Source organism: Tympanuchus pallidicinctus, unplaced genomic scaffold (genome assembly GCF_026119805.1).
Source record: "Tympanuchus pallidicinctus isolate F22 unplaced genomic scaffold, pur_lepc_1.0 scaffold23, whole genome shotgun sequence".
NCBI classification, from domain to species: Eukaryota; Metazoa; Chordata; class Aves; order Galliformes; family Phasianidae; genus Tympanuchus; species Tympanuchus pallidicinctus.
The window spans coordinates 4,696,684-4,722,125 of NW_026294740.1; the positions used below are offsets into that span (position 1 = coordinate 4,696,684).

General features: G+C 48.4%; 1 protein-coding gene across 1 annotated transcript; it reads right to left on the reverse strand.

The window, feature by feature from the left end:
• Positions 1–23,987, reverse strand: MYO15B (myosin XVB). Its single transcript, XM_052688241.1, has 43 exons — positions 23,840–23,987; positions 23,316–23,393; positions 22,349–22,406; positions 21,178–21,308; positions 20,979–21,074; positions 19,366–19,601; positions 19,115–19,287; positions 18,332–18,404; positions 17,704–17,910; positions 17,531–17,613; positions 17,255–17,352; positions 17,002–17,089; positions 15,957–16,067; positions 15,694–15,788; positions 14,883–15,125; positions 14,337–14,415; positions 13,974–14,129; positions 13,500–13,689; positions 13,282–13,372; positions 12,543–12,765; positions 11,108–11,217; positions 10,501–10,560; positions 10,210–10,285; positions 9,591–9,709; positions 9,015–9,133; positions 8,626–8,767; positions 8,378–8,489; positions 7,598–7,758; positions 7,213–7,325; positions 7,032–7,095; positions 6,718–6,790; positions 6,307–6,383; positions 5,822–5,898; positions 5,482–5,612; positions 5,176–5,270; positions 4,800–4,877; positions 4,422–4,530; positions 3,942–4,090; positions 3,512–3,639; positions 2,577–2,710; positions 1,982–2,115; positions 1,417–1,557; positions 1–1,132 (listed from the first exon to the last, which is right to left on the reverse strand). Exons 2-43 carry the CDS (start codon positions 23,316–23,318, stop codon positions 1,073–1,075), a joined length of 4,896 nt encoding a protein of 1,631 aa, XP_052544201.1. The 5' UTR covers positions 23,319–23,393; positions 23,840–23,987; the 3' UTR covers positions 1–1,072.
• Between the last annotated feature and the right edge of the window lie 1,455 nt (positions 23,988–25,442).

The following is a 25,442-nucleotide window of genomic DNA, read 5'->3' on the forward strand; positions in this document are numbered from 1 at the left end:
GATGTTCTCTAGTTCTTTATTTCATGTTGCTGTTCACCAAGCCTTGTGTTGATAAAGAGAGAAGGTGCCATACAGTTCAGCTTTAGCATGGAAGCTCCTGACAGGAAAGTGCTGTGGTTGGTGCTGGCATCAGCAGCAAGCAGCCAGCTGTGCATCATGGCCTGCATTGGACGACCCCAGATCTGGTGCCCAGCCAACAATTGCAACCTTTTCCTCAAGCTTTTGCAGTTACCTGCAGGTCAATCATCCCGTATCAGAGGTAAAGCAGTATCTGTCATCTCATAGCTTCAAAATATCCATTATGCAATTATTTCATTCTAAATCTCCTAAAAATGAAGATACTTATTAGTCCAATAGGATAGCCATAGAAATAAAAATAAATTAAGTGGTTTTGTACAATCCAGGATGCTCTCCTCTGCTGTAATACAATTTCCACTTGAATACACTTTCTCCAGGGCATGGAGCCATAATTTGACAGCTGCATGGATACAATTGAGTTCTGTATAGTGGAAGGAAAAATACCCATATAATTATGTCAGTGAGAAATTAACAATGGACCTTCTTACCACTGCAGCTCAATCTGTGCCCCAGCAATTGTATATAATACGTGGCAATTGTAAATGAACACTGATCTGCTTTGCATTGTGATGCTGTTTACAAGCTTCTGCTTCACAAACCCTGCTACAGGGCCTCTTGCATATCAATACAGAGAAAAAGCTGGTCTGTGGAAAACAGCAGCAGTCAATTGATAGCCTTGGCTTTGCTTTCTTATGTTAATTAATTCAAAAAGACTTAAAAAACAGTCCCACAGTGCATAGCTTGAAGGCAGTTACTTGCATTTCTTGTGCTGCTGTACTGGAACAAGCCACAAAAAAGCAAGGGAATAGAGAGGGTGCCTTGTGGTTTGTTCAACCAGTGCAAGTATTGCTTCAAGAAAGAGGACTTAGGCTGAATGGTGGGCCACCAGGGGTGACTTCACAGTCCAGTCCATCAAGAACCATGCCATCACTTGGTAGCAGTTGTAGAAGCAGCAGAGGTCATGGATGTTTTGGGGAGGCGTTCTCCTCAAACTCTAGTGCTGAAAATCTATTTTATCCAGGATGACAACAGTTGTGTGGTACATCTCTTTAGCCTGTCAAAACACAAAGCAGTACCAGTCATTCTTTACTCTGGAAATGACTGCTTCTCATAACAAAATATTCCCATAATGAAGCATCTTCCCGTAAATTACTTCCCATAGTTCAATACCAAGCAGGTGCTGAGACTGAGCTGCTCTTTGGGAATGGGGAAACGCAGTGTCCCCATTCACCCCTGGGACAGAAGAGAGCAGTAGTGCTGCTCAGAGGCTCAGAGGGACAGTGGAGGGCAATTTCTGGACTGCCATGAAGAAGCTGTAGTTCAAGGCTGATGTCTCACCTGGGATAGCTCAATCCATAGAGTCTTGGGGCTGGCAGCAGAGCCGTAGTTCAGTTCTATGCCAGGAAGCCCCTGCTCGGAGGTGGGGCGCAGGGTTCTCATCCTCTGCAGCTCTTTCAATGGGATGATGTGGCAGAGCTCCTGTGTGAGGGAACAGAGCCACAGAGCACTCTGGTGCATTCACTTCAGAAAAAAACCCATCTGATTCTGGCCAAGGAGGATACATCTCTTGAAAGGTGAGACATAGACCAGATCACAGTAATTGCTTGGCTCTACTACTGCTGTGTCCTCAGAGCTCCTTCTGGACTGGGACAAATAGGACTGTGGCCTACGCTTAGTTTTACCATGGACCATGCTTGTTTGCCTGATCTGTACACTTGCAAAAGAGCAGGTGGCAATAGCATCTGTGACATTACTCCCTGACTCTCAGGGTAGGGTTGTTAGAGTGACTGGCTGTGATGCATATAGACACAGCCTCTTCCTGAAACGTGTTCTGCTGAAAGTCAAAGCTTATACCTGAAAGACTTCAGGGATTTGGACACGAGGGAGGAACTGTCTGGCATACCTGGGTGATGCTGTCCACCACAATGATCTGTTCTTTATTCACACCAAAATAACAGGGCACAGGGATTGTGCTGTTACTGACTTTCTCCACCAAGAAGATGTTGTAGCCAAAGAATGGCTGTTTCATCACTTGCTCTGTAAGAAAACAAAAGCTGGTGTTCAGGCAGCAGCTCCCAGCTAGTAATCTAGCACCAGCCTAAGGTGGTCAAAAGCTTCAGGTATTCCCAAGTCTTCCTACATTAAGAAGGGCAATTCACAGTTTCTCCCACCATTCTTAGGCTCCTGGTGTTCAAGTGCCAGCAGCCTCAATGCACGTTCCATTCTTTTCAGAGCAGCAAACAGACATGCAGCCAGAATATCAATTAAAGCACAAATTAAAGCACAGGACTAGCAGAGTCTTCCACAGACTTTTACCATGAGGTGGGATTTGGACTATGACTGTCCTGCTTGGAAGCTTGTGCAAGTCTGCAGAGGGAGGCTGTCAGGGAGTTACATATCATGGACCATTCCAGACTCCAGAGATGTTTGCCAGCCCCACGAAGCAGCTTCCATCGCTCTCAGAGTGGACTCCCCAGGCAGATCTCACGTCTCCTCACCTATGAACTGGATTTTTGCATCCACTGGCTGGATCGGCTGCATGGTTTGCAGCAGCCTGTCAAGATGGTTCTGCAGAGTCTCAGTGCTGATTCGGGACTGCAAGGACTTTGGTATGTATTCCTTCAGCTCTTCCCTGTGCCAAAAAGTAGAGACTAATTGACTCCTTGCTTGGCCAAAATCAAAATATCAACCAAGGGCAGTTAGAGAGAGGGGATGTGCCAACGATTTTCAGAGCAGAGCTGGGGGCAAAGGTGGAGAAAGAGGGAAGAGCCCAACAGGTCATATCGAAATTGAATGATGTGGGAGAAGACATCAGAGATGGTGAGACATCGTATTTCCACAGAGAAAAAAGCTGTGCACCGCCACCCAGTACACTGCAAGAAATCCTTCCTTCCTGGAGACAGCAAGAGCTCTTCATGCAAGAACTGTAGCATGGAAGTAGAGTTACAGAAAAGTTTTCTTTCACAGGGTGTTTCTGAAAAACATTTCACTGTCTTGATCCTCTGCTGCAAACACTACACAGAGCAGAGTTCCCCACACCCAGCAATTATATGGTTACTCCTCCTGTTGGAGCTGTAAGGGGGTTTGATGGAAGTATTACCTCTTTATCTCCATCTCAGTTACAAGTACAGCTGTAAGCTCATACGCTTTCTTCTTGGTACCACATGGCCTAAAGAAATGCATGTGGCACCCGCATGTCCCTGAGCTCAGGAGGAATCACAAAAGGAACTGTGAGTCAGAGATGGTCACCATCAGGAGTGTGAGTGGGAAGTAAACTTTCTTGGTTACAGGCAGAAGTCAGTCACTGAGTGATGTTAATTAATGACTTATCTTCTCTAGGACTTTCCATTCCTTCATTATCCAGAGAATACTTGCAGTCATCTACTCTTAACCCATGTGGTGCCAACAGAAACCCTCCCTGAAATAAACATACCTGGAGGGAGCAGAGCTCTTCTGCTCTGTTTTGGCCCAGTGCTGGAGCATAACCAAAACAGCCAGTTGCATCTCCAGTTCTTTACTGTAGCTTATCAGTATCTTCCCTGCCAGGTAGTCCCATTGTACCTGAAAGCACCAGAAGGAGGTCCAGGCAAGTCTGGGCAGTGCAAGACTGCAGAGACCCACATCCTGCCTTGCAGAGAGCTCATGCTGATCACTCTAAAGCAAAGGCTTGTTGCATTTGGGGAAATTGTGCACAAACCACATCTGGAACAGTACAGCCCATAGGCTACGTCCTCGCTAGCATCACTTATTAGTCATGCCCAGAAACAGCATACAGAGCCAATCAGCCCTCCCACTTCTTCAGCTGTCTTGGAACACCCACACTGGCCTTCACATTAAGTGCTCCCACCATCTTCATTGCTTACCTGGCCGTAATGGATGTCAGTATAGATTTTGTCCTCAAAGTGCAGAGGTGTCTTCCAGGTGAGCCTGCGTAAACTCAGACTGACCAGCATGTCTTCGAGCAAGTAGTCATGAAGGTATTCCTCCATTCTTATTGGCCTCACAATTTTGTCTACATATTTATGCAGAGAAAGAGTCATCACTCTTGGTGCTGAGGCAGCGGGTTGAGCTCCACAGTCTTGCAAGGAGCAATCCTGCACACCTCTGTTTCACCCTGCCCTTAGCAGCTCCCAGCATCAGCCATCCCAAAGGGACGCAGCCCCCATGCAGACATGCACCACTTCCAGGAAAGAGCAATTCAGGCCCTGAGAAGGCGCAGTCTCTAACAGAGGTTAACTGCTGAAGATCCCCAGAGCCAGCAAGAGTTGGGAAATTATTTGAAACAGTCCCTGCTGGAGAAAATGCTTTAGGGAAGAAGCTAGAGCTAGTCTGTCTTTACTTGCCATTTTTATCACTGGTGCTCCTGATGGCAAAAAGAGCAAATTCCTGAATCTCTTCCTGCTCTCCTGCCCCCATCTGCTCACAGATCTCCTGCACGAGCTCCTTGGCCACCTGAAGTGAGGAAAGAAGCAAGTAAGTACTGCAGCCAGCTAAGCTCAGCTCAGCCCCAGAACAGGTGGAGGGCAGCAGTACAGCTCTGGCCAAGGCCCAGAGAAGCAGGCTGGATATGGCATTCCAGGCTGCTGCAGGGATTCCTGGGAAGGATGTGGGAAACCACCAGAGCACTGTGAGAAGCACAGGCCAAAGGTCTGACAAATATGGCAATTCCCTGGTGTGGCTCTGAGACCAGACCAAAGGAGAGATGCAAAGCAGAAACTCACAGTGAATGTCCTGATGCGGGTGATGTATTCCACACCTCCAAACATCAGCACCTCCAGCCGGCGGGCACTGCGCCCCTTCTGCAAAGGGCAGTGACACACAGTGACACACAGTGACACACAGTGACACGAATCAACCACGTAATCCTTTCTCCTTCTTCCCTCCTCCTCATCTCACCTTACATTGCTAGCCACCATTCCTGACCCTTCCCTACCCACTCCATGGCATCTCGCTTACATCTCCCTTACAGACACATGCCTGATTCCCTCTGTTGGAGCACTAACCAGCCCTGCTACCCATCTCTTTCATACAGCACCTGCTGCCAAGCCCCTGCCCTCCCTCCCTTCCCAGCATCCCAACCCCCCTGCCCATCAATACCAGCAGTGCCTCCATCTCCACAGGGAAAAGAAGGTGGCGACGGCCCCCATACATGAAGTTTTTCCGCAGGTTGCTCTGACAAGTCCTGGCTATTTCTGTAGGAAAAGAGAAAAAGCTTCATGGGCTGAGAGCTAAGCATTGTCTTCTATAGTTTTGAGTCTTCCTGGCTACTTTTAATTTAATTTAATCCATTGCCAAGAATGAGGAAACTGTGTGCCCATCCGGATCCTTCCTTCTTCCCTTGACACAGGGCCTTAGTAAACACAGGGCAGTCATTTGTTTCACAGGACACAGGCACAGCCATACCGTGGTGGGTGCTGGATGGGTCGCTGCTGGCTTGCTGCAGAAACTTGGTGGCATAGGGCATCAGGACGTTAGAAGGGAGGAAGAAGCCAGTGAGCAGATTTAGGAGCAGCCAACCCTGCAGCACGCTCTGCCTGTGGGACAGAAAGAACTGTGGAATGAGACGATTCCTGCTCCACTCAGCTGAAAGTGAGCCTCTGCCCTTCTGCACGCCAAAAGGAGGTGGCAGTGAACATGAGGTAATGAAATGAAGGGGTACCCCCCCACCACCCTATGCACACAGCAAGGCACGCAGATCCCCTCCATGCATGCGTGAATGGGAACCAACCGTGCTGCTACTCACTGGTTGGGGTTGAGAGTGACCTGTTTGATGACCTGGCAGTAAACTTCATCTTGCAAATTCTCCTTCTCCTTGCACAGCTGCATTCAAAGAGGAGAAAACAGCATCAAAGAGGGGAAGAGAACATCAGAGAGGTTCCAGCTCATCTCCATGCCCTTCTTCTCCCAACTCGAGTTTTGCCAGGAAATCCCAGACTCCCAGTATGGGTTTAAGCTCAGCCTTCACAACGTCTGCTCTGTAGTGCTATATAGGCCCATAGAAGAAGGCAGGTTGTGCTCTCATCCAGACTGTGATGCCTAAGAAAAGCATTTACAAGTGCAGATAGAAACACGCACTCTTCCACGTGATTTTTAGTTGGCTTCTGCTTCAGTTCCTTTCCTCACACAGGGCTCTGCATTATGGCTTTCCCTGTTCTCCCTTTCCTGAAAGGCCTTGGGCTCTCATTCCCCCTGGTGCTTCAGCAGTTTGCCCAGGGAAAAGTCACAGACCTGAAGGATTTCGTAGACGCAGTGAGCATCATCCTGGTTCTTGAGTTTTGCCTGATCTCCCATGAAACGCATCAGAGCTGCAAAGCAAAGGATAATACTTGAGTGTAAGCAGAGGTGATCCTGCCATGGGGCTAGAAATGTCCCAAAGGCCCTTCTGCTCTACAGGCCATTACTAGGCAGCACTGGACAAGTGGTTCATGAGCCCAGGTAGTGTGGGTTCTTGGACATTTTGCACTCAAGGCAAGGAGCATTTTGTTTTTGGATGCTTTCAGCAATGACAGTGGTAGTTACTAACAGCAGAAGTGCATTAGGAAGTACCCTCTTATTTCCTTTCACTGTTGTCTATGTGTAGCCACCAAGAGCATCCATTCATCCCCACTGAAGCCCATTTTGTCCTTGGGGGGCACTTACTCATGAAGTTCTTTGTTGCAAGCTCATTCAGTTCACTATCAGAGTACCGGAGCAAAGACTCCTGGATTGGAACCTGCAAGGCCCGAACACAAGGGTGAGCTGAGGAGGCAGACCAGCACAGAGCTCTGCTGTAGGCTTTGCAAATGACAACAGCTCCCAGTATCTTGCAGGCAGCACTGACAAGTAGGGGTCACCTACTCCTCTGCATAGTGCAGCCAAAAATCTGTCATCTGTTTTTGCCACGTCAGAGCAAAACTAGAGGCAGTGCTGGAGCTGGGATTCTGGCTGTTGCCATGGGGAAAGCATGGGCTCACCTTGGTGTACTGGACCATATCAGCTATAGTCTTCTTTTCAGCAGGTGTCCCCTTCAATTCCGTCCTAGCCAGATGAAGAGAACATGAGCCAATCTAAGAAATACCCCCAGGAATGTCTTGGTGAGTGCCAGGCTACACACATCCAGTGTGTGCCTGCTGAGGAAGAGCACAGTCTACTCACATGAACTGAGCCTCTCGGAAATAGGCAGCGGCGAAGTCCATCATGGTGTAATGATCACCAGCAGGGATTGACGTGGTGCTGGAGTGCTCTGATATCAGGCTGGGAACAGAGGTCTGCAGGGACATGCACCAAACACCCTGAAAGGTCAGCTGAGGAGCTGCAGTGTGTATTCCCTTCTGCTATACCTGGAAAGGTCTCATCTGTTTGTGATGCCGTCCCTCCCCACATACTCTCAATGGTATTTGAGCACCTTTGTCTCTAAGAATTAAGCAGTCATCTTCCTCCTTAGCCACAGTGGTCAGACACTACCAGGGCCATGGACCTATGCTGGCAGGTCCCACAGAACACAGCCAGATCCTCTAGCAGCTTTCCAAGGACAACTCACCTCCCTGTTGGTGTTCCTGCTATCAAAGGAAACTTTCCTGCTCTTTTCCAGCCCTCCACGTCTGTTCATGCTGGCGCTGAGGTAATCAGGGGCTGCAGCCAATTGCACTAAGCTGGTAGGGAAAATACCGGAGCGGCCACCAGTGGAGCCAAACTGCCAGCCTGAGGAAATGGGAGAGAGTTGGGAACCATGGCAGGTGTAAACAGAACCAAGCAGTAAGGCCTCCTACTGGCAAAGGCAGCATCAGCCCCTGAATAGGCTTGAAAAGACTTCTCAGATCACCAAGCCCAACCCAGCTCATTCCAACCATACTACTAACCACATTCCCCAGTGCCACATCTCCATGGTTCTTGGACACCTCCAGGCACTGGGACGCCGCCACTCTCTGGCCAGCCTGTGCCAGTACCTCACCACCTTCTCAGAGAAGAAATTTTTCCTACTGTCCAGCTTGAACTGTCCTTGAACCTTGTCCCCTGGCACAACCTGAGCCCATCACCTCTCCTCCTATCACCATTACCAGGGAAAAGAGGCTGAACCCCACCTCACTACCACCTCCCTTCAGGGAGCTGTAGAGAACATCCCCTATATCTGTGATAGAAGGAACGATGAGAGTCGCAGTCAGAGAGCAGCAGAGCTGAAGGTTGACAAAGCCAGCACTTAACAGCTTGCTTTCTTCTGGTTTGCTCAACAGTAGCCTGTAGTGCTTCTAAGCTCTGCAGGTCCAGCAGGCTCTTCAACACAACCCCCACCTTTCCCATCCAGTTGAACATATCCCCTCACCTGGCTCCAAGCCTTGCATGGGCAGGAGCTGGATCAGGTCACCCTTCTTGAAGCTGAGGAGGCTCTTGTCATCTGTGACATAGCTGCGCAGAGCAACAACGTAGTTGGTATCCTGTGGAAAAAGCAGTGGAGAGGTCAAATCCTGTCCCCAAAATGGGAGGGACTTAGACTACACCACCCCATGGAACCTGCCAGGTCCATATAGGAAAACACCTTCACTGACAGCTGCTCTGAAGCTGCTTCCTCACCTGCCTTAGCTCCTGGATGAAGAGTTCCACCATGGCCTTGATGCACGGAGCCTTGTGAGAGTGCAGTAAGAGCTGCTCCGACTTCAGAGAGAACTCCAGGGAGTTGCTGTCCTTCAGCTCCACCGAGAACACATCTGCAAAGCTGAGAACACAGCCAGCACATTTAGAGTGCTTCTGATGGAGCGAGGGGATGCTGATCATGGGATTGGGAGCTTGGTTCCCAGTATTCATTACAGGCAAAGTACAAGGTAGGAAGGAAAGGGAAAGAGTGAAGTCACTTGAGAGAGGGTCAGCGAGTCACCACAGGTCTTGGACAACCATAGACATGGAACAACCATAGAAATGCTCAGCTCACCCTGTCGGTCTGCCCACATCATCCTTCTGCTCACCTGTAGCTGCAAAGGATCTTCAGGTGCTCAGGAGCATAGGCAGCTCCTTTCACCACTTTCAGCAGCCTCAGGCCTCGGTGGGAAACACTCAGGATCTGGACATCACTTCCATTTTCACCCTGTGAAAGAAGAGCAGCAGTGAGCACCAAAAGGCTCCTTTCCAGCCAGACAGGATGGGGAAAGAGCACCATGTGCAATGAAGGAGGTCCAAGGCTGACAGAGGTGTCAGACCTAGCAACATTCTCAAAGGTGTTTGGAAAACAAAGATGGTGAGGAAAGGGAGACAGGAGAGCAGGAGTGTGAGGATGCAGAGAGGCAGGTGGGAGAAGTGGGGGACAAGGCCACCAGTGACTGCATCTAAGCGGGTGGCCTAGGAAACAGAGAAATAGTTAGGGCACCAGAAGGATGTAAATGGGCATGGGAGGAGAAAGAGGAGAAATGAACAGGAAGTGCAGGAGGTTGAGTGGAGTGGGGCAGATGAGGGAGAGAAAAGCAGGGCACAAAGAGACATCCCAGGAGAACCAGAGTCACGCAGCCACAGCAAATCTGGGGTCTGCTGAAATGATTAAGACTCACTTGAACTGGGAAAAGGCGGGAGAAATAGTTAGCCCAGTTATCCCGAGCAGCCACCACGATCCTCTTCTTTATCCCATCCTCCTGAATGGACTGAGCATCATTGCCAACCTGCAACACCGCTAGGAGAGATACAGCAAGGCAAAGATGGTAATGCCTCCCTCTGCTCAGGGATCTTGTTCCTACTGTCCCCACCCAGTGACCATGGGGCAGCAAAGGGCACGCAGAGCTGAAAGGACACCACGGTGCTAACCAATGTAACTTGCACATATCTACCAAGTTTCTTTTCCACCCACCTCCATCAAGTTCATGTCAAACACAGCTGGATTTTGAGACGACTCAAAACCCAATCCCCGAGCTTCAGTTTCCCCTCCACCAAAGAGATAGAAATCATAATGAAGTTCTTCTGGCTGAGAGAGATTTCAGAGCCATTTTCTATGCATTTGGAAGAGACAGCCATCCCTACAGCGCACTGCACAGCACACACACTGTTCTCTCTTGCTGCAGTGACAATTCTCCTCTGCCCTAAGTCCTTCTGGAAGGGCACAGAGAACTCTTCCTCCTTTGCAGCTGGATGCTGTGATGGGTGCATAGAGGAAGGTGGGACAGGGCTGCTCATTACCCAGCAGGTCTTTCATCTTGCGCTTCTCCTCTTTGGAAATGCGAAGGCAGGAATCAGAGAAGGTGTCACGTATGATCTGCAGAGAAGGGAAACAGAGAAGCTTCTATGGAAAGGCTGCCACTGTGTGTGCTGGGGCTGTTAAAAAAGGCTGAGTCTCAGAGAGAAAAGAGCAGGGCCTTGACTAGATGGACCTGGAGGAAGGGCTAGTACCTCTAAGTGAATGTGTGTGATGTAATCATGCAGTGCAATTATGAAGTCTCCAAACAGACACAACCCTGAGTCATACATTACCTGTTCACACAGCAAGTTGAGACAATAAGGGTGACTGAAGTTTTCTTTGGGGTAAAACACCTGCAAGAAGAGGATAAAAACAATAATGATGTGATGTATGTTTACAGCTGTAGCAGAAATGGAGGTGCTTTGTAATCCATATTCCCTCCTGCCAGGATTGAATCTCCATGTCTGGGCAGGGAAGGGAGAGAGGGAACGTGAACAAAATGACCAAATGTGAGCAGGAGTGAAGGATCAAAAGTGAAGTGGTGAGATCGTGGGATGAGCTGGGGTCAGCTCAGCACACCAGATTTTACATACATTTGTACTGTTTATATAGGAAAGCTCCAGGTAACAACAGATTTACTTTATTTGTAAATATCTTTGTGCTTTAGAGAGGAAGGGAAGGACAGGAAAACTAAGACTCATGAGTAAGGCAAAGTAGGAGCTGGAATTCCTTGACTATCAGATGGGCTCATGACTCCCAGCTCACGTGTGATGTGATCTCCTCTCCGAACTATCTCTGTGCTGTTACATCACTCTGGTTACACGTGACAGAAAGTGATTTTAACCAAACGTGGGATCACTGCCCTCCCCCTACAGCCAGGGCTCAGCTAACAAACCTTACCTCTTTGCGCAGAAAGATTTTCCAAGGAGGGTTGAAGTAGGAAAAGCTGACACCAGCAGTCAGCTTATACAGCTGGGTCTTGATCCCATCATCTTCTGTTACAGTAGAGCCTGGGTGGGAAGAAAGGACAGTGATGAGAGGCTTTGCTGACAACAGCGTCATCTGCCATTGATCTACCAAGAGAAAGGTACAATGCCACGTGCCTGACTGAACATTTGTGTAAGGAAGCCTCCTGAAGATCAGTGATCAGCTAATGTGAATGCACAGAACAGTCAGCATACAACTCATAGCATTTCTGATCGTATGGATACTCATTGCATTAGCCACAAAGTTCAGTGCTCATACCAGAAACACTCCAGAGATCGGGAGCACGCAGCACCCTGGCAACTGAGCGCCCCTGCACTGAAGCTGAAAGACGTGGCCCCACTTTATGTCATTATAAAGGCTGCTGGAGGGTTCAAAAACTGTTAGAAGAACTCTCCTGAGCCAGCAGGCTGTAAAATTCTAGTACAAGGCAGCAGTACTTACACTGGATTTGCTCTCTGCAGGAAATCTGTTAAAGTTAGACATGGTTGGAAGGCAACTATTCAAAGGCATTTCTCTATGAGATTAGGAATGTCTCCATTTAAGCAGTCACAACTTTGAAACTTCAGTTCATAGACAAACAAGAAATGCGGAATATATTCAGCTGTTTTCTTTATCCCTATTCAAAAGAACATGGGAATTTTCAGGCTAACCCTGTTACCTAGAATTGCTTTCACAGGATTTATTGAATGTCCATCTTCTAAAGCAAATGGAGCAGGAAACAGGAAAGTTCTTTTATAACAGGGCAGCTGCTGCAGATTGGAGTCCAGTAATGTGCTTGGGCTGATTGTTCTTTACACATTATAACATGTGATGCTGATGAGCATTTTGTGCTTGAAACACTTCGATGTATGCACCCCAAATAACACTTCCTCATTCCTCAGCCTGTCTTAAAGGGCTCTCCAGAGGCTCTAGAGTGTAAAACACCTGACTTTCCATTCCTCCCTTGTCTAAAGTCCAGCCATTTACTTGCAGCTTTGATAAAGGAACTATGCTTCAAGTAGGCAATAAAATATCTTATGGACTGGACCTTGATCAAGCTGTAACCCAAAGGTCCCTTCTGTTTTTAGGTCCATTTTTCATCTAGCCCTTCTTTCCTTTGTCATTAACACCTGACATCCTGCACTGCACTGGGAAGGGAAGAGTTAGAACTGGGGAGGGTCTCAGAGTGCAGGACCAGACTCAAATTATAGTGACAGTCTTATAGTTTGACTGTCACTGTAGTTTGTGACTGTTCAGCCTTTGACCTGCTGGCAAGAGACAGCTCATGCTGTGACTCTCCCAGGCTGTTAGGCTGAATCTGCCCTCGTTATCTGCTACCAAATCCCAGTTGGGTGATGTCAACACTCACCCTTTGATGAGATTTCCTGCAAGCCTTGGTTCCCAGGAGGAAAAGAGGGGGGCAAAGGTGGGAGAACAGGAGGGGCTGGGGAATCTGGTGGGGTACTTGATGGCTCCCTGAAGACGGACAGCAGAGGTATCTGTTTTTCCTTGATAGAGGTGGAAGTTGATTCTGGCTTGGGCTTGGTGGGTGGTGGTGTCCCTTTGGGCTTCTCTTGAGGCGGTGGGGGTGGCTACAAGACAGCAAAACCATTTGACAGTCACTCTCTGCATGTATACTGCTGTTAGAAATAATACCCAGGGTAGCAGCCCAGCCCTGGGAGCAGCATCTGTTGGAGCGGGGATACCAGAACCTTTAAATCAGCACACGATCTACAAATAGATTAAGATTAGGCAAACAGAGGCACAGAGAAATGAGTATTTGAGACACGAGCCTCCAGCTGGGAAAAGGAAAAAGGACATTGATAGGCCAAGATCATGGGGCCAAATATGGGGTATGTGAATTGTTGCTTCCAAATCAGTCCTAAACATTCTGCATTGGAACTTACTGCAGCAGAGCCTGTTCTCCAGGAACTCAATGGATGTTATAGATTGGAACCCGAGATGGACAGCACTACGGTGTAGGAGTTCACAGAGAACTATTAGTGCAGTAAGAAATCAACTGGCTGCTACCATACCGCACTCAGCCTGCTGGAGGTTGGATACAAAGGATCTCTTTGCTGGGGTGATCAAGGACAGAAAGCACTCACTGATTTGGGAGAATTGAGATTCATCATCCCCAGCTTGGCCAAAGCCTCATTTTTGGGGTCATTCCTCTTCATAAATGGCTTGGACACTCTCCTGCAAGACAAAGGGATCAGAACAAAAGGGAATTGCTAGAGCTGCAGCAGGGTTGTCACCGCAGTGGAGCCATGTGGCAGAGCTGGGATGTGGTGCCTTTCATCTTGGGTGGCTCCCACTGTCTCACCTGGCAGGCTCAATAGGCTGGGGCTCGGGGGCTGGCCTGCTCTGGTACATTTTGATGATGTTACGGATCTCCCGGCTTGGTTCAGGTCGAGACTCAGGGGCTGAAGGTTTCACTACTGGTGGTTCCTTCCTTGCTTTTGGTGTCTGTTTCTTCGGCTTTGGCTCAGGAGGTGGCAAAGGGGCAGCAGGAGCTGTTGGGGGTGAGAGCTTTAACTGACAGACCAACAAAAGCACGGGAAAAATCCCTTTGTCTCATTTGAGTCTCCCACTCATTCACCTCTGGGCTGACCATTCATGGCCTTTCCCAGCCCCACTTTAGGAGCCCACTTTCCAAAGCACAGGACTTTCTCCTCTGCTGCTGAGACTCCCAGAAGAGCCAAATCTCTCCTCTTCTGGGTATACCCTGGGCTGACACCCACTCCTGGAAAGTTCCTGCTTCTCAACCTGCCTGGGTCTCCACTCAGCATCACCTTACCTGCCTCTGTTTTAGGGCTGGGTTTCTCTTCTGTCATATTCTTCTCTTTCTCCTGTTCTTTTTTCTCCTCTTCCATCTCCTTTGGCTGAGGATTTGCTGGAGGTGTCCAGGTTTTGGAAGGCACCCTGACTTTCTTCACTAGGATCTTTTGCTCTCCTACAAAGAAAGAGGCTTGTTAATCTCCAAAGGCTTGTTAATAGCCAAAGCTTAGCATTAAAGACATGGTTTCAACTCTGGTAACAAGAGATGGGGCTGCCCGTGACCCCACTCAGCCTGGCTTTGGATGTCCAACACAGCTGCTGCACCTGGGAGGCAGAACAGGGTGTTATGATAAGTAAAATTCCCAAAGTGGTCAACACTCACCCATCCTCTGAAAAAAAGCTCTCTTCTGCTGGAAAGTTTCCGGAGGATAGTCATCATCTTCACTGCTGGAGTCGTAAACCTGCAGGCAGTTCACAACATAGTTAGTACCAGCCAGCATACCTCCATAGTTCCCTTTAAAGTCAGCAGTGATCTTCTCTAGATAGGTTTGGACTCATCCAAAACTTGCTCTAGTCTGGATGTGTCTCAGGAGGCCAGTTTCTGACCCAAGGAATCATCAACCCAGGTCAGAGAAAGAGGGGTATGTTACAGCCCCAGGACAACTTGCTGAAAGATAAAGAATGAAAAGTGAAGAATTTTCATATGGACCCCACTGAAATTCAGATCAGCAGTGAATGCACTGCAGCCAAAACTCCGCAGACCTAAGTGTAACCATTTCTGACCCTGTGTCTTAAAGATTCAGCAAGTGGAACCTGAAAGGCAAACATAACTCTCAGCTCTGCTCTCTGCCAAATCAATGCCAGGCTGGAAAGGAAAGCAAAATAAATGCAGAATGTGGCATCTGAACCCACTGCTTGTTTCTCATACCGGTCTTTCTGCCTGAGCTGGTGGCTCTGGAGCCTTTGGTGGTGGTGTCACAACTTGGTTGCTGGGAGACATCTTGGGTTTGGGGGAAGTGGCTGGGGCTGGGGCTGGGGCTGGGGCTTGGCTTCGTGGTGGGCTTGAGGCTCTTGGCCTTGAGCTCTCAGGAGGCTGTTGCCGCCACTGCTGTCGCTGCTGCTGCTGCTGTTGCTGGGAAAGATTTATGGCTTGAAGGGTCATCTGCTGAGCCTGGAAGAAGGAATTGCAGCAACCATGAGCTCTAGGCTACGCAAAAACATCAACCATCAGCCAGGCTGTCCTACTTTTGATTAGTAGTCATAGAACACCTACCTAATCCACTGCAAATATCCCAGATGTTATGTACATAGCAGCCTTGACCACGGTGTCTACTCCTACCTGGCCAGGTACACACAGATCCTGACCGTACAGATAGCCTGGGACATCCACACACTCAGAAGGCTTTGTGTAGAAAGCAGAATACTGCAGTTCTGCATCTCTTGTAAATCCCATATTAAAAACATTTGGGACTTACAACTGATCTTGTTGCTGCTACTCATTCACCTATAGCACCTCAGTGTCCCCACGGACACTACAGGCAAAAAGGGGATCCCTAGTTTTGCAATCTTCAATAACCACAATGTTATATATCAAAACCTAACTTTGTATACCAAACCCCAGAGCTACAGAGCAGGCCTAAGCCAGAAGGGGAGCATGGCTGGCCTCTTTACAGCACGTACACCAGTGCATTCTCCTTCTCCTGTTCCGGAGCCTCTCCCACCCAATCCCTTCCACTCACCATGAGCATGGCTTGCTGGTTGATGAAGGCTTGCTGTTGTGCTGCCAGCTGACTGGGGTCTACAGTGGGCACCACGGGCTGGGGCATGTACATGGCTGTGGGAGACATACATCTCTGCAGGTACCCACAGGCAATTGTTCCCTATGGTGCCTGAGCAGCAGCATGGAGCTGAGTGCTCACTGTGCACTCTGCCTGACATGCAAACATACAGGCTTTGTGAGGATGCCCACCTTTCTATCCTCTTTCCAAGAAATTGTGATTACCTGGCATAGGGGCAATCCCACCAGCCCCCGGCATCATGGCTGAGGCAGCTGGCATCCCCATCATCGAAGGCATGGGCTGGTAGACTGGTGTTTGCATCATTCCAGAGAAGCCTAGAGAAGAAGGCCACATGCACAGGACTTTTGGGGAATCACAGATTGGGAAGGCCCTATCAGTCCCACCAAACACATCACATTGCTTGGAGCCCTCGAGTTCTCTCACCCCTCACTAACTATAAGGACATGCAAATGGTTTCTCTCTTCATACACATCACAACACACAGCAAAATTCAGGTAGACAAAAGAAACCAAAGAGAAACGTGCAGCTCGTGAGGCTACAGCAGGATAGAGACCTTGCTTGTACAGTGCTGCTTAGGTCACTGCATCCTTCCTGGCTAAGCACCTTATGTATGATTACAGAGAAGGCTTTCTCTTGAAGGATGGTCAGAGGTCTCTGGGACTGCCACGTCCATGTGGGTCTCTTTACAGCAGGTAGCTGCTAAGATGCAGAGCTCCTGGACCTCCACACGCTCACAAGGTACCCTGGGTGGGATTGTGATAAAGGATAGAAAGGAAACCAAACACATACACCAGAACCTCTACTAAGAGCTCAGACTTACATGGAATAGATAGAAATGATGGAAAAGTCTGAAAAGAAGCAGTAAGAAAGATTAATGCCCTTCAGTTGAAAAAAAGCAGCAGTTACTTTGGGAAAGCACGTGGTGAATTGCAAGAGAGCGCATGGCTTATGGGGACTGTGCACTGGGAAGAGGTGGCTTGGGTCAGACAAAAGTTGCTTCTCGCCTTGACCCCTGGAACAACTCAGGAGAAAAATTAAAAGGTGGCAAGCTGACCTCACCTCTTCCTCCAAGCATCTCTCCCCCAGCAGCTGGGAACAAGTGCAATTTCTGATGACCCAGGCTAAACTCAAATGCTTTTTTTCAACCAGCTGAACCCACGCAGTAACTAACATTTGAGGGATTCCCTGCGTTGTGCTCACTGGAGCTTATCCACACGTGTTTCCAGCTGCCCACCTCCCCTTACAGACCTGTGGAAGGAAAGATTCCTCTCTGTGTGGGTCCGATCTTCCCACCTCCCTTCATGCGCCTGGTCAGGCTTTCCCTGTTGTCCAAATCCTGCATCAAGAAAAAAACAGCACTGCTGAGCTCAGACAGACGGACTTCCCAGTAAAATGCCATCCAAAGGCACGTCTGAGCTGAGCAAAGGCAGAGTGGATGGCCAGAAGGAGTCATGGGGAGAGGAGAGCTGCAGAGAATAAGAGAGAACATCAGAGGACTCACTGGTGTCCTGGAGCCCTGATGTAAGACAGGGCTGAAGAGATCGTCCACATAGTGATCCAAACCTCCAGGGGTCACCATCTCATCTCTGATTCCAAAATCTAAAGGTGGAGAGGAAACTGGTGATAAGGCAGGTAAGGAACATTTCCCCTCTCTTCAGACCCTATTAGTCAAATTTTGGAGTGGAACCCATCGAGAAGATTTTCCCCCATCTGCTCTGATTCCCTGGATGGGGCACAGGTGACCCAGTGTTGTGCAGTGTCCCGGGCAAGAGCTCACCTCGATGGGCACTGCTGGACTCTGGAGGCAGTCTGGGCGGGGGGAAGGCAGGGGCCTGGATGCCTGGGGCAGGGGGAATCCTGCTGGAGGGGAAAATGAGATGAGAACAGCACAGAGAATAGGCAGTGGGCAATAGGGACACCAGTGCGGGGCAGGAGGATGAGGTGACTCACAGATCCAAGGCAGAGTTGTGGAGGAAGTTTCTGTCCCTTTCAGGAGCAATGGGGTATCTCTGTGAGGACGCAGAGGGGCTGCTGGGGTTGCTGGCCTCCTCCATCTCTCCAATGAGGTCCAGCACAAAGTCACTGCCCAATAAATCCTGCCACGTGTTGCCAGTTAGCATGGAGATAGACCACCCTCGAGACCTCTTATCACAGCCCCTGGTAACAGGGAAAAGGAGAGAAAAGGTGTGAGAGCAAGCAGGAGGAAAGAGAGAAATAGGAAAACATTGCATTCAGCTTCATCCTGCCTTCTGTAGCCATAAGCTTTAGGATGTAAATCAATGATTAAGCACCTAGAATCAGGAAAAAAAAGTGAAACACCCATAATTTGACTTTATTTGTCTTAATATTTTCTCTGAAGCTGCTCTGACTGATCACAGCAGTGATTCCCCTGTTCCTCAGGAGTCCCACAGTTCATGCAAACGGATGGAAGGGACAAGGAGAGAACATGATCCAGAGTTGGTAAGGAGTAGCTATTCCATCCATATCTGACCATATAAATTTTAGCCCAATCGCTCTGGACTCTAAAACCAGTCATAGACTCTTTCACATCCCAGAATCTCCTGTCCTCTGGCAGTACCTTGCACTGAGCATCCATCCTGCAAACTGTTCCCCGGTCATCCAGGACTCCACCTCAGCTGAGAACTTCTCATCTAGCACGTAAAAGAAACAATCAGTGTACACTGCCCCCCAGCAGGACCCAGAGCAACATCCGAGCTCTGCAGTGCGCAGGCAGAGACCAGATGGAAAGTCTCACACCTTTCTCAGGTGACACACAGGGACTGAAAGTAGACAGAAGGCTCTGCATGAACACATTTGCATTCGTAAGAACTGCTCATGGCACATCTCAAAGCATTTCCAGTGTGACAGCTGAAAGCCTTTGCAGTGTCATGATTCACGTGGGTCATCCACCACCCCACCCACCATAAGAGCTGAAGTGGAGATGCTTTGCATCTGATTCACACTGATTCCAAGGGCTCACGGGGCAGCATAAATCAATGTCTGAGAAGGAAGAAAGGCTCAGAAAGCCACTGCAGCAAAGGCATTAGCAGCTGCAGCATGGGTCGTGCAGTGATGGGTAACAGGAAAACTGGACCCAGAGAGATGTACAAGCAGGACAGGCCTCTGCTGAAATTGGCCCAAACCCGGAAGAATCTCATCCCTCAGCCTGAATAGCAGGCCTGGCTCATCAGGGTCAGATCTTTCAGAGTTTGGGGTCTGGATTCAGATGCTTCTATTCCCCATGGCAGCACCAGCCAGCTGCAATTGATCCAATCACTCTGCACTAAGCTGGTGGGAGCATTTCTGAACACCGATTTCTGCACTGGTAAGTCCTTAGGAGCTAGAAGCACACATAAGTTACCATTAAATGTATGAACATCCAGCACCATCTTCCCTTTCCTCCTGTTTGCAGTCCATTCCAGTTGAGTGGGAGGGTGCACACGGGACGATGCATATTCTGCGTGCTGCGCTGCTGTCAAGATCTTGCGCTGACAAACAGCATTGTAGCCATCCATGCCATGATCTGACACAAACCTAGGAAGAAATATCTGCCTTCAGCACATTTCTCATCTCTCTTAACCTCCCTGAAAGCGCAGCTTTTCTCCTCCTTACTTCAGCAATGGCTTCTCCAGTGCTGGTGAAGGGACAAAGGAGCTCAGTAACGTCGCCATCAGGACCCAGGCTCGCTGGCTCTGTTCCACATCTGGGTTCTTCCATGCCTGGGTGGCCACTTGGCTGAAGATTTCGTTGCGCAGAGCCCTGTTGTTCAAACCTCTCCCAGCAATGTAGTTGCCCAGAAGGACCTCCTGCCAGCCGTGGAGATTCTTGTCACCAATGAACCGCAAAATCTAGAAGTATTCATGGGGGGAAAGAAACAGCTTTAGCTGCAGCTTTCTGGATTGAACTGCATTATGAAGTAGCAACTGGAGAGTAGACACAGTGTGTTTGTGAGCCTTAGAGCACCCAGCAGTCAGATCTGGATCTGCTCTTATCTTCTGTGCACTATCAAAGTTCTGGGGAATTTGGGAGGCAGTGCTCATCAGGGTAGGACCCTGACCAGAAATCAGAACTTCTTCACTTCACTCTTCAGGCTATTCTGAGTTATGCTTTTGCCCAAGAGCAAAATCGTAGTCAGAATACTTCCCTTTCTTTGAGCATCAGAGCTCGGATCCACGAGCAAATTACTACAGGTTCATTAGTGTGTCTGAGCCCGCAGGCTGCCTACCTGTACAAACAGGTAAATGAAATTGGTGCTCTGCTGATCTCTGTGCAGAGCTCAGACAGCTCAGACATAAGGAAGCTCTGCTGAATGGTAAACTGACTTCGGTGTAGCTAACACTATACCAAGTAGCAGCAGATTTGTTATGCTCAACCAACTCACCTAAGCAATGATTTGGGTTCTTGGCCATGCATATTAATTTTAACAACATGTAGTTCTCAAAGGGATTAATGGATTTACTCTCGTTAGTTTCATTCTATTTTCAGGGAGTTGTTCATGACTTTAAGAAACGTATTTCCCATCCACAGGGAGGAGGAGGTCACACTGTTCTCCTTATGCCAACACTACAGATTTGAGGGTGTGGTTCCAGGTGTAGTCGTCTTGATGACAAAGTCCCTGCCTTCTTCCAGCCTTTATACAACAGTTCACTGTCCCCTATTACATACTGCATTGATTTAACTGCGTGTCTGAGGAACTACCAATGTGTTTACTGTAAACCAGATAATGGGGAAAAAAATCTGGGTTAAATTAAACATTTTTGTGACTGAGGGAGAGAGAAGCCAGATCTCCCTTACAATGTCATGGCTACTGAATCTGGAACGTTGTGAAAGTGAGGCTTAGCAGTCTAATTTCAATATGTCCAGCCAAGTTTTGAGAGTACATCACCAGGCAATTGGCTGGGATCCCATTGATCTCACCTGTTAATTGGTTTATATCACACCAAGAACACAACGCCCAGAGGCTGTCAGACTGCTCCAATACCTCAAAGGAACAGGAATTTATTCTGCTCTCTTAACACACCATGTACTGTAAGACGAGCCACCACCAGCATCTAGCTGCCCATACAGGAGGTGCCCATCCCTGCTGTGGGTGTCCCTGCTCAGCGCAGGGGTGGCACCAGATGGCCTTTAGGATCCCTTCCAACTCCAACCATCCTGCAGTTCTATGATTGTCTTATGCCCATCTGTTCTTCCACAAGGCCCTGGTCAAAGAAAACATCTCTTACCAGTTTATTGATCTCAAGTGCGCTCTCCCGGTATTCAGCTTCCAGGCGTGTTAAGGGCTGCTGCAGGGGATGACCAGGGGCAGGGAAATCTGTCCTCTGAAAAGAAACACAAGGACAAAATATGCAGTTTGTTCCTGGTGTCACTGGAACCAGTCTGTTTCTCCAGTTGGGAAGCAATGAAGAAAAATAGAGTTCCCACCTGGAAGTATGACTTAATGAAGGAGGAGAAAGGATAGCTGTTGATGTTGGCTGGGAGGGAAAGGTCATCTTTGACCTTAACTTCTGGAGGCAAAGCTTCAGTTATCTGTTTGGCCTGTGCTGCATACTGACCTGCAAGAGAAGGAGGTCTTGGGTCATGGCAGCTAGAACACACCCAACTCACAGTGCAGTGCATGGCTGGCTGTTCCACACGTCTACTCTTGATCAAGCAACAGTGTCCTCATACCAGTCCTCTGTCTCCAGGGACACACAGTCCATCCCTGCTGCCCCAAACCCCCTTGCAGGCATCTCCTCTCTGCCCTGAAACCACAGCACTTAACTCCAGCTCAGTTCTTTCAGACTCTTATCCCTAGGTAACATCCAGGGAGCATGCAGCACCTGCAGTTTCAATTCTGTTGCATAGAATTTAAGGAGCAGAGAACATTAAATCTATGCAGAGATAATGTTGACAAGTGTTAAGTCAACAGTTAAATCAGAGGTCATCGTGAGGCACTGGATATGGGGTTATCATAAACAGGAGCAAGCACCTTGATAAGCCAAGGGAATTCTCAGTGCTGCACAACTTCTGTGCATTTCTCTATCCTGACCCCAATGTGTCCCCCGACACATTTCTCCCTTCCTTTCTCTTCCTGTTTATATCCCAGCACATGAAGGCTTCATCTTCACCACTGTCAGTGAACGTTGGCCTCCAAGCCACTGAAAAAAATATATATATTGTTTTCCTCGCTGGGAAAAAAGTATATATTTCTTTGGAAGTGCCAAAACTCTAGTTTTAACTTCTTAACCCTTGATTTCTTTAAGGATTTTTGAGAAGACAAATGGGTTTGAGACCTCAGACTCCAATATCCAGCTCTGCAAGAGACCTGGTTTCATTAAATAAACACTTCACTGTCACAGAACTTTTACCAAACACTTTTGCACCAACATTATCACCAGCTCTATCAGCACAGCTCGCCAGGGAACTGAAAAGGTAACAAAAATGCATATAGAGCACAATTAGCTTTTATATCCTATTTACACTGCAATGATAATAAATCAAGCACGACCCAGGTGACAGACAGCAGGCGGAACAGGCACGTAGGTAACACACTGCTAGGAAACGAGCAAATAAACAGGGAATAAAAGAGTGCAGGAAGGGAAGGGTTTCTCACCTCCAGCTGACTGCAGGAGGGCTGCAAGCTCTGCTGGGATCTCCAGCAGCTCTACATCCTGTGAGGAAAGGGAGCAAGTCAATACTGGGGTACCAGGCATGAAACAACGTGAGCCCTGAGCTGTTCTGCTGAGGCTGGGTAACTCACTGACAGGCAACAGATTAATTTCTGCATAGGCAGTGTTCAGAAATATTACAAAATAAGGAAGTATTGTACAGGTACAGAACACAGGTACATGATATGCATCAGATGGGAGGGGAAGGTGAGTAATTCCTGACACGGAGAAGAGGGACAGGAATTGGCTTTCTTTGACTCATTTGTCATCATTAACAAGTTAGGCACACTGCATGGGAGACGTTGGTTTAAGGCAAAACACCATTTCCTCTTGCTCAGTTCTACATCATTTTTATTTTATTTTTCAGTATCCAAGAACGCTGCAGCACAAATAAGAAGAAACCTGACCCAGGTCTTTGATGCTCACTGCTGCTTTATATTTATTATAGCAGCCTCTCAGCACCTGTAAGAAGGGGCTGTGGTAGGACCAGGAAATGCTTTCAAAGTAAAAGAGGGAAGATTTAGACTGGATGCAAGCTTCCTTGCAGCTTCCTTGGGAATCTCCAAAATCATAGAATCATGGGATGTTTGGGGCTGGAAGGGACCCTAAAGGCCATCTGGTGCCACCCCTGCCCTGAGCAGGGACACCCACAGCTCCATCAGTGCTCACAGCCCATCCCTGCCCTTGGCTGTCTGCAGGGATGGGGCACCGCCGCCTCTCTGGGCAACCTGTGCCACTGCCTCACCGCCCACAGTGTAAAAACTCCTTCCTTATATCCGATCTAAACCTCCCATCTTTTAGTTTGAAAGCATTTTCCCTCATCCCATCCCAACAGACCCTGATGAAGAGACTGTCCCCTTCTTTCTTGTCCCTTGTTTTGTCTCAGACTCTCCCAGGCTGATGACAACTTACCATTCCCTGGCTGTCACTGCTCTCCCTGTCACCACTGGCCAGGGAATTTCTTTGTCGCTTCCTTTCTTGTATCTCCTGCTGTTAGGTATGTTTGGAGGAGAAAAGACAATGTATTAGTGATCGCTTCCAGCTGCTTTTGAGAGCAGACCTGCAGATAGGCAGGAGTTGGTGTCCTGCTCCAGCAGATAAAGTGACAGAAAAGCTGCAATGCCTCCCTGGAATCCAACCTGGTAAGAAGGGATGCCCAGGCAAAGCCCTTAGTTTCACTGAAACTCCACTTGCTCTGAACAACACCAGCCCAGCATCCCCGCCAAGCCTTTCCTGCCTTGTCTTAGAGCAAAAGCGCACAGAACCTGTCAGAAACATTCACCTGTTTCCTTCAGCATCAAAGAGTACGGGATGGAGGAAGCTTTCCGTGGAGGCAGACTCCTTTAGAGCGGGTGGGAGGGATACCAAGAGCTGAACCCCCTCACAGCTCTGCCATTTCCCATCTCATACCAATGTCTCCCAGCCCCAGCACTCACCTGCTTCCTACTCCAAGGTAAAAAAGGAGAGACTTGGTCTCTCCCTACTTCTCTCAGTTGCTTGCCTGTTGCAGAATGGTGTGGCTAGATGGGAGGTGATGAGTGCCGGGCTGAGAAAGACAGTAGGCATGCTAAAGTACAAAGGGCAGGACTGCAGGGAGCGGGCAAAAGGAGGGACTCAGCAGCAGGTGAACTTTGAGACCTGTTATTGTTGTAAATGTATTTTCAGATACCTCATCAAGCAAACAATGGGGGGAACAGAAACAGACTCAAACGAAGAGTGCTGCTGTGATTATCTGACAGAAAGAAAATCTGGGCCCTGTCCAAGCAAAAAAAAAATCCTGTCTGGAAAAGAAACACAAACCGATCTGGGCATGGCATGGCATGGCAGAAGGCACCTCTGCAATCTTCCAGGGAAACAGTCTCCAAACATGGGAAATCTGCTCTAATTTTATAGGTGCCTGTCTAAAAAATGATCAAATTAATGTTATGCTTTTTATTGTCAGCTTGTCTGTCACTTTTCTTTTAAATGTTTGTGCACCAAAATCTCACCACTGGATAAATGTAATGACAGTGGAATGAAGGCACGTGGGCCGTATCAGTGTTTTCTCAGCCTGTCTTGGATTGTTGAAAATGTGTGTGGAGGTTCTGCTTATAACAACAGGGAAACTGCATGGTAATTAAAGGTGCTTTGCAAAAATCAAATGAGCCCAACCTCATTGGATGAAGCAGATGAAATATTATCAGAGAACATTAAGATGGTGCCTGGAGGCCTTAACAAAGATGAGGAGCCTGTTGGGCCAGGTGAGGTGGGAGCAGCACCCCTGCCACCCTCTGGACTCCTCCAGCCCCTTCCCAGGGCACACGCTTTTGTTCTCCTTAAGCCAGGCTTGGCTAGATGGATGGAACATGCACGCAATACTCAAACCCTACATGCTGCTGAGCACCCAGCAGGTCCCACCTGAGACCCATAAGCAATCAGGCATCCCTGGGGCTGCTGTTCAATTGAAAGCCAGGTGCAGGAGGGCTCTCTTTTTCCTCTGCCTTCCTAGCAGCTCCTGGTCTTGGAGTGGCATGCATCTGTGCTCAGGCCTTGCTTCAGTGCTGTGCTTTGGCTCTTAGGTTGGTCTGCTGTTTTATTTTCCCCCCTCTGTGTTTTAGAACGTGGCTGTTTAGGAGTTGGAACATGCCATCCACATCCTCCAGATGCTCAGATTCAATGGAGAGTGCATTCAGCATTATCCGAAGGAGTAAATGTACCACATATTTTAGTAGCATATCCTTATAAATATGGCTGTTGAATTGCATGATATGATCCACTCTTGCTTGCAAAACTGCGACTGCTTTTAGATGTTGTGAATAGTAATGAATGTAGTTATGGATTAAAAGCTAGAAAGCATGCTGGGAGGCTATTCTGCTTTAACCAGGGATCTTCAGCAAAAGAAACACAAGAATGAAGAGGCATGAGAGGGCTTACTGAGCATCAAAGAGGCCAGGGCCTCCCCACGAGGCTGACTTGCCCTATTTTGGGTGTAGCTTGGGATGTGACAGGCTGGCATTGAAATACTCCCCTTATCCTCCTTCCCTTCTGATTCTCCAGCAT

Bases quoted from the DNA above. Each gene is read 5' to 3' on its own strand.
- MYO15B (XM_052688241.1), bottom strand. The intron at 8,490-8,625 runs GTGAGGAAGCAG...CTTTTTCCACAG, and splicing joins TCATCCAGGAGCTAAGGCAG to GATACCAACTACGTTGTTGC. The intron at 5,613-5,821 runs GTGAGTAGCAGC...TCTGTCCCACAG, and splicing joins GTCACTCTCAACCCCAACCA to GCAGAGCGTGCTGCAGGGTT.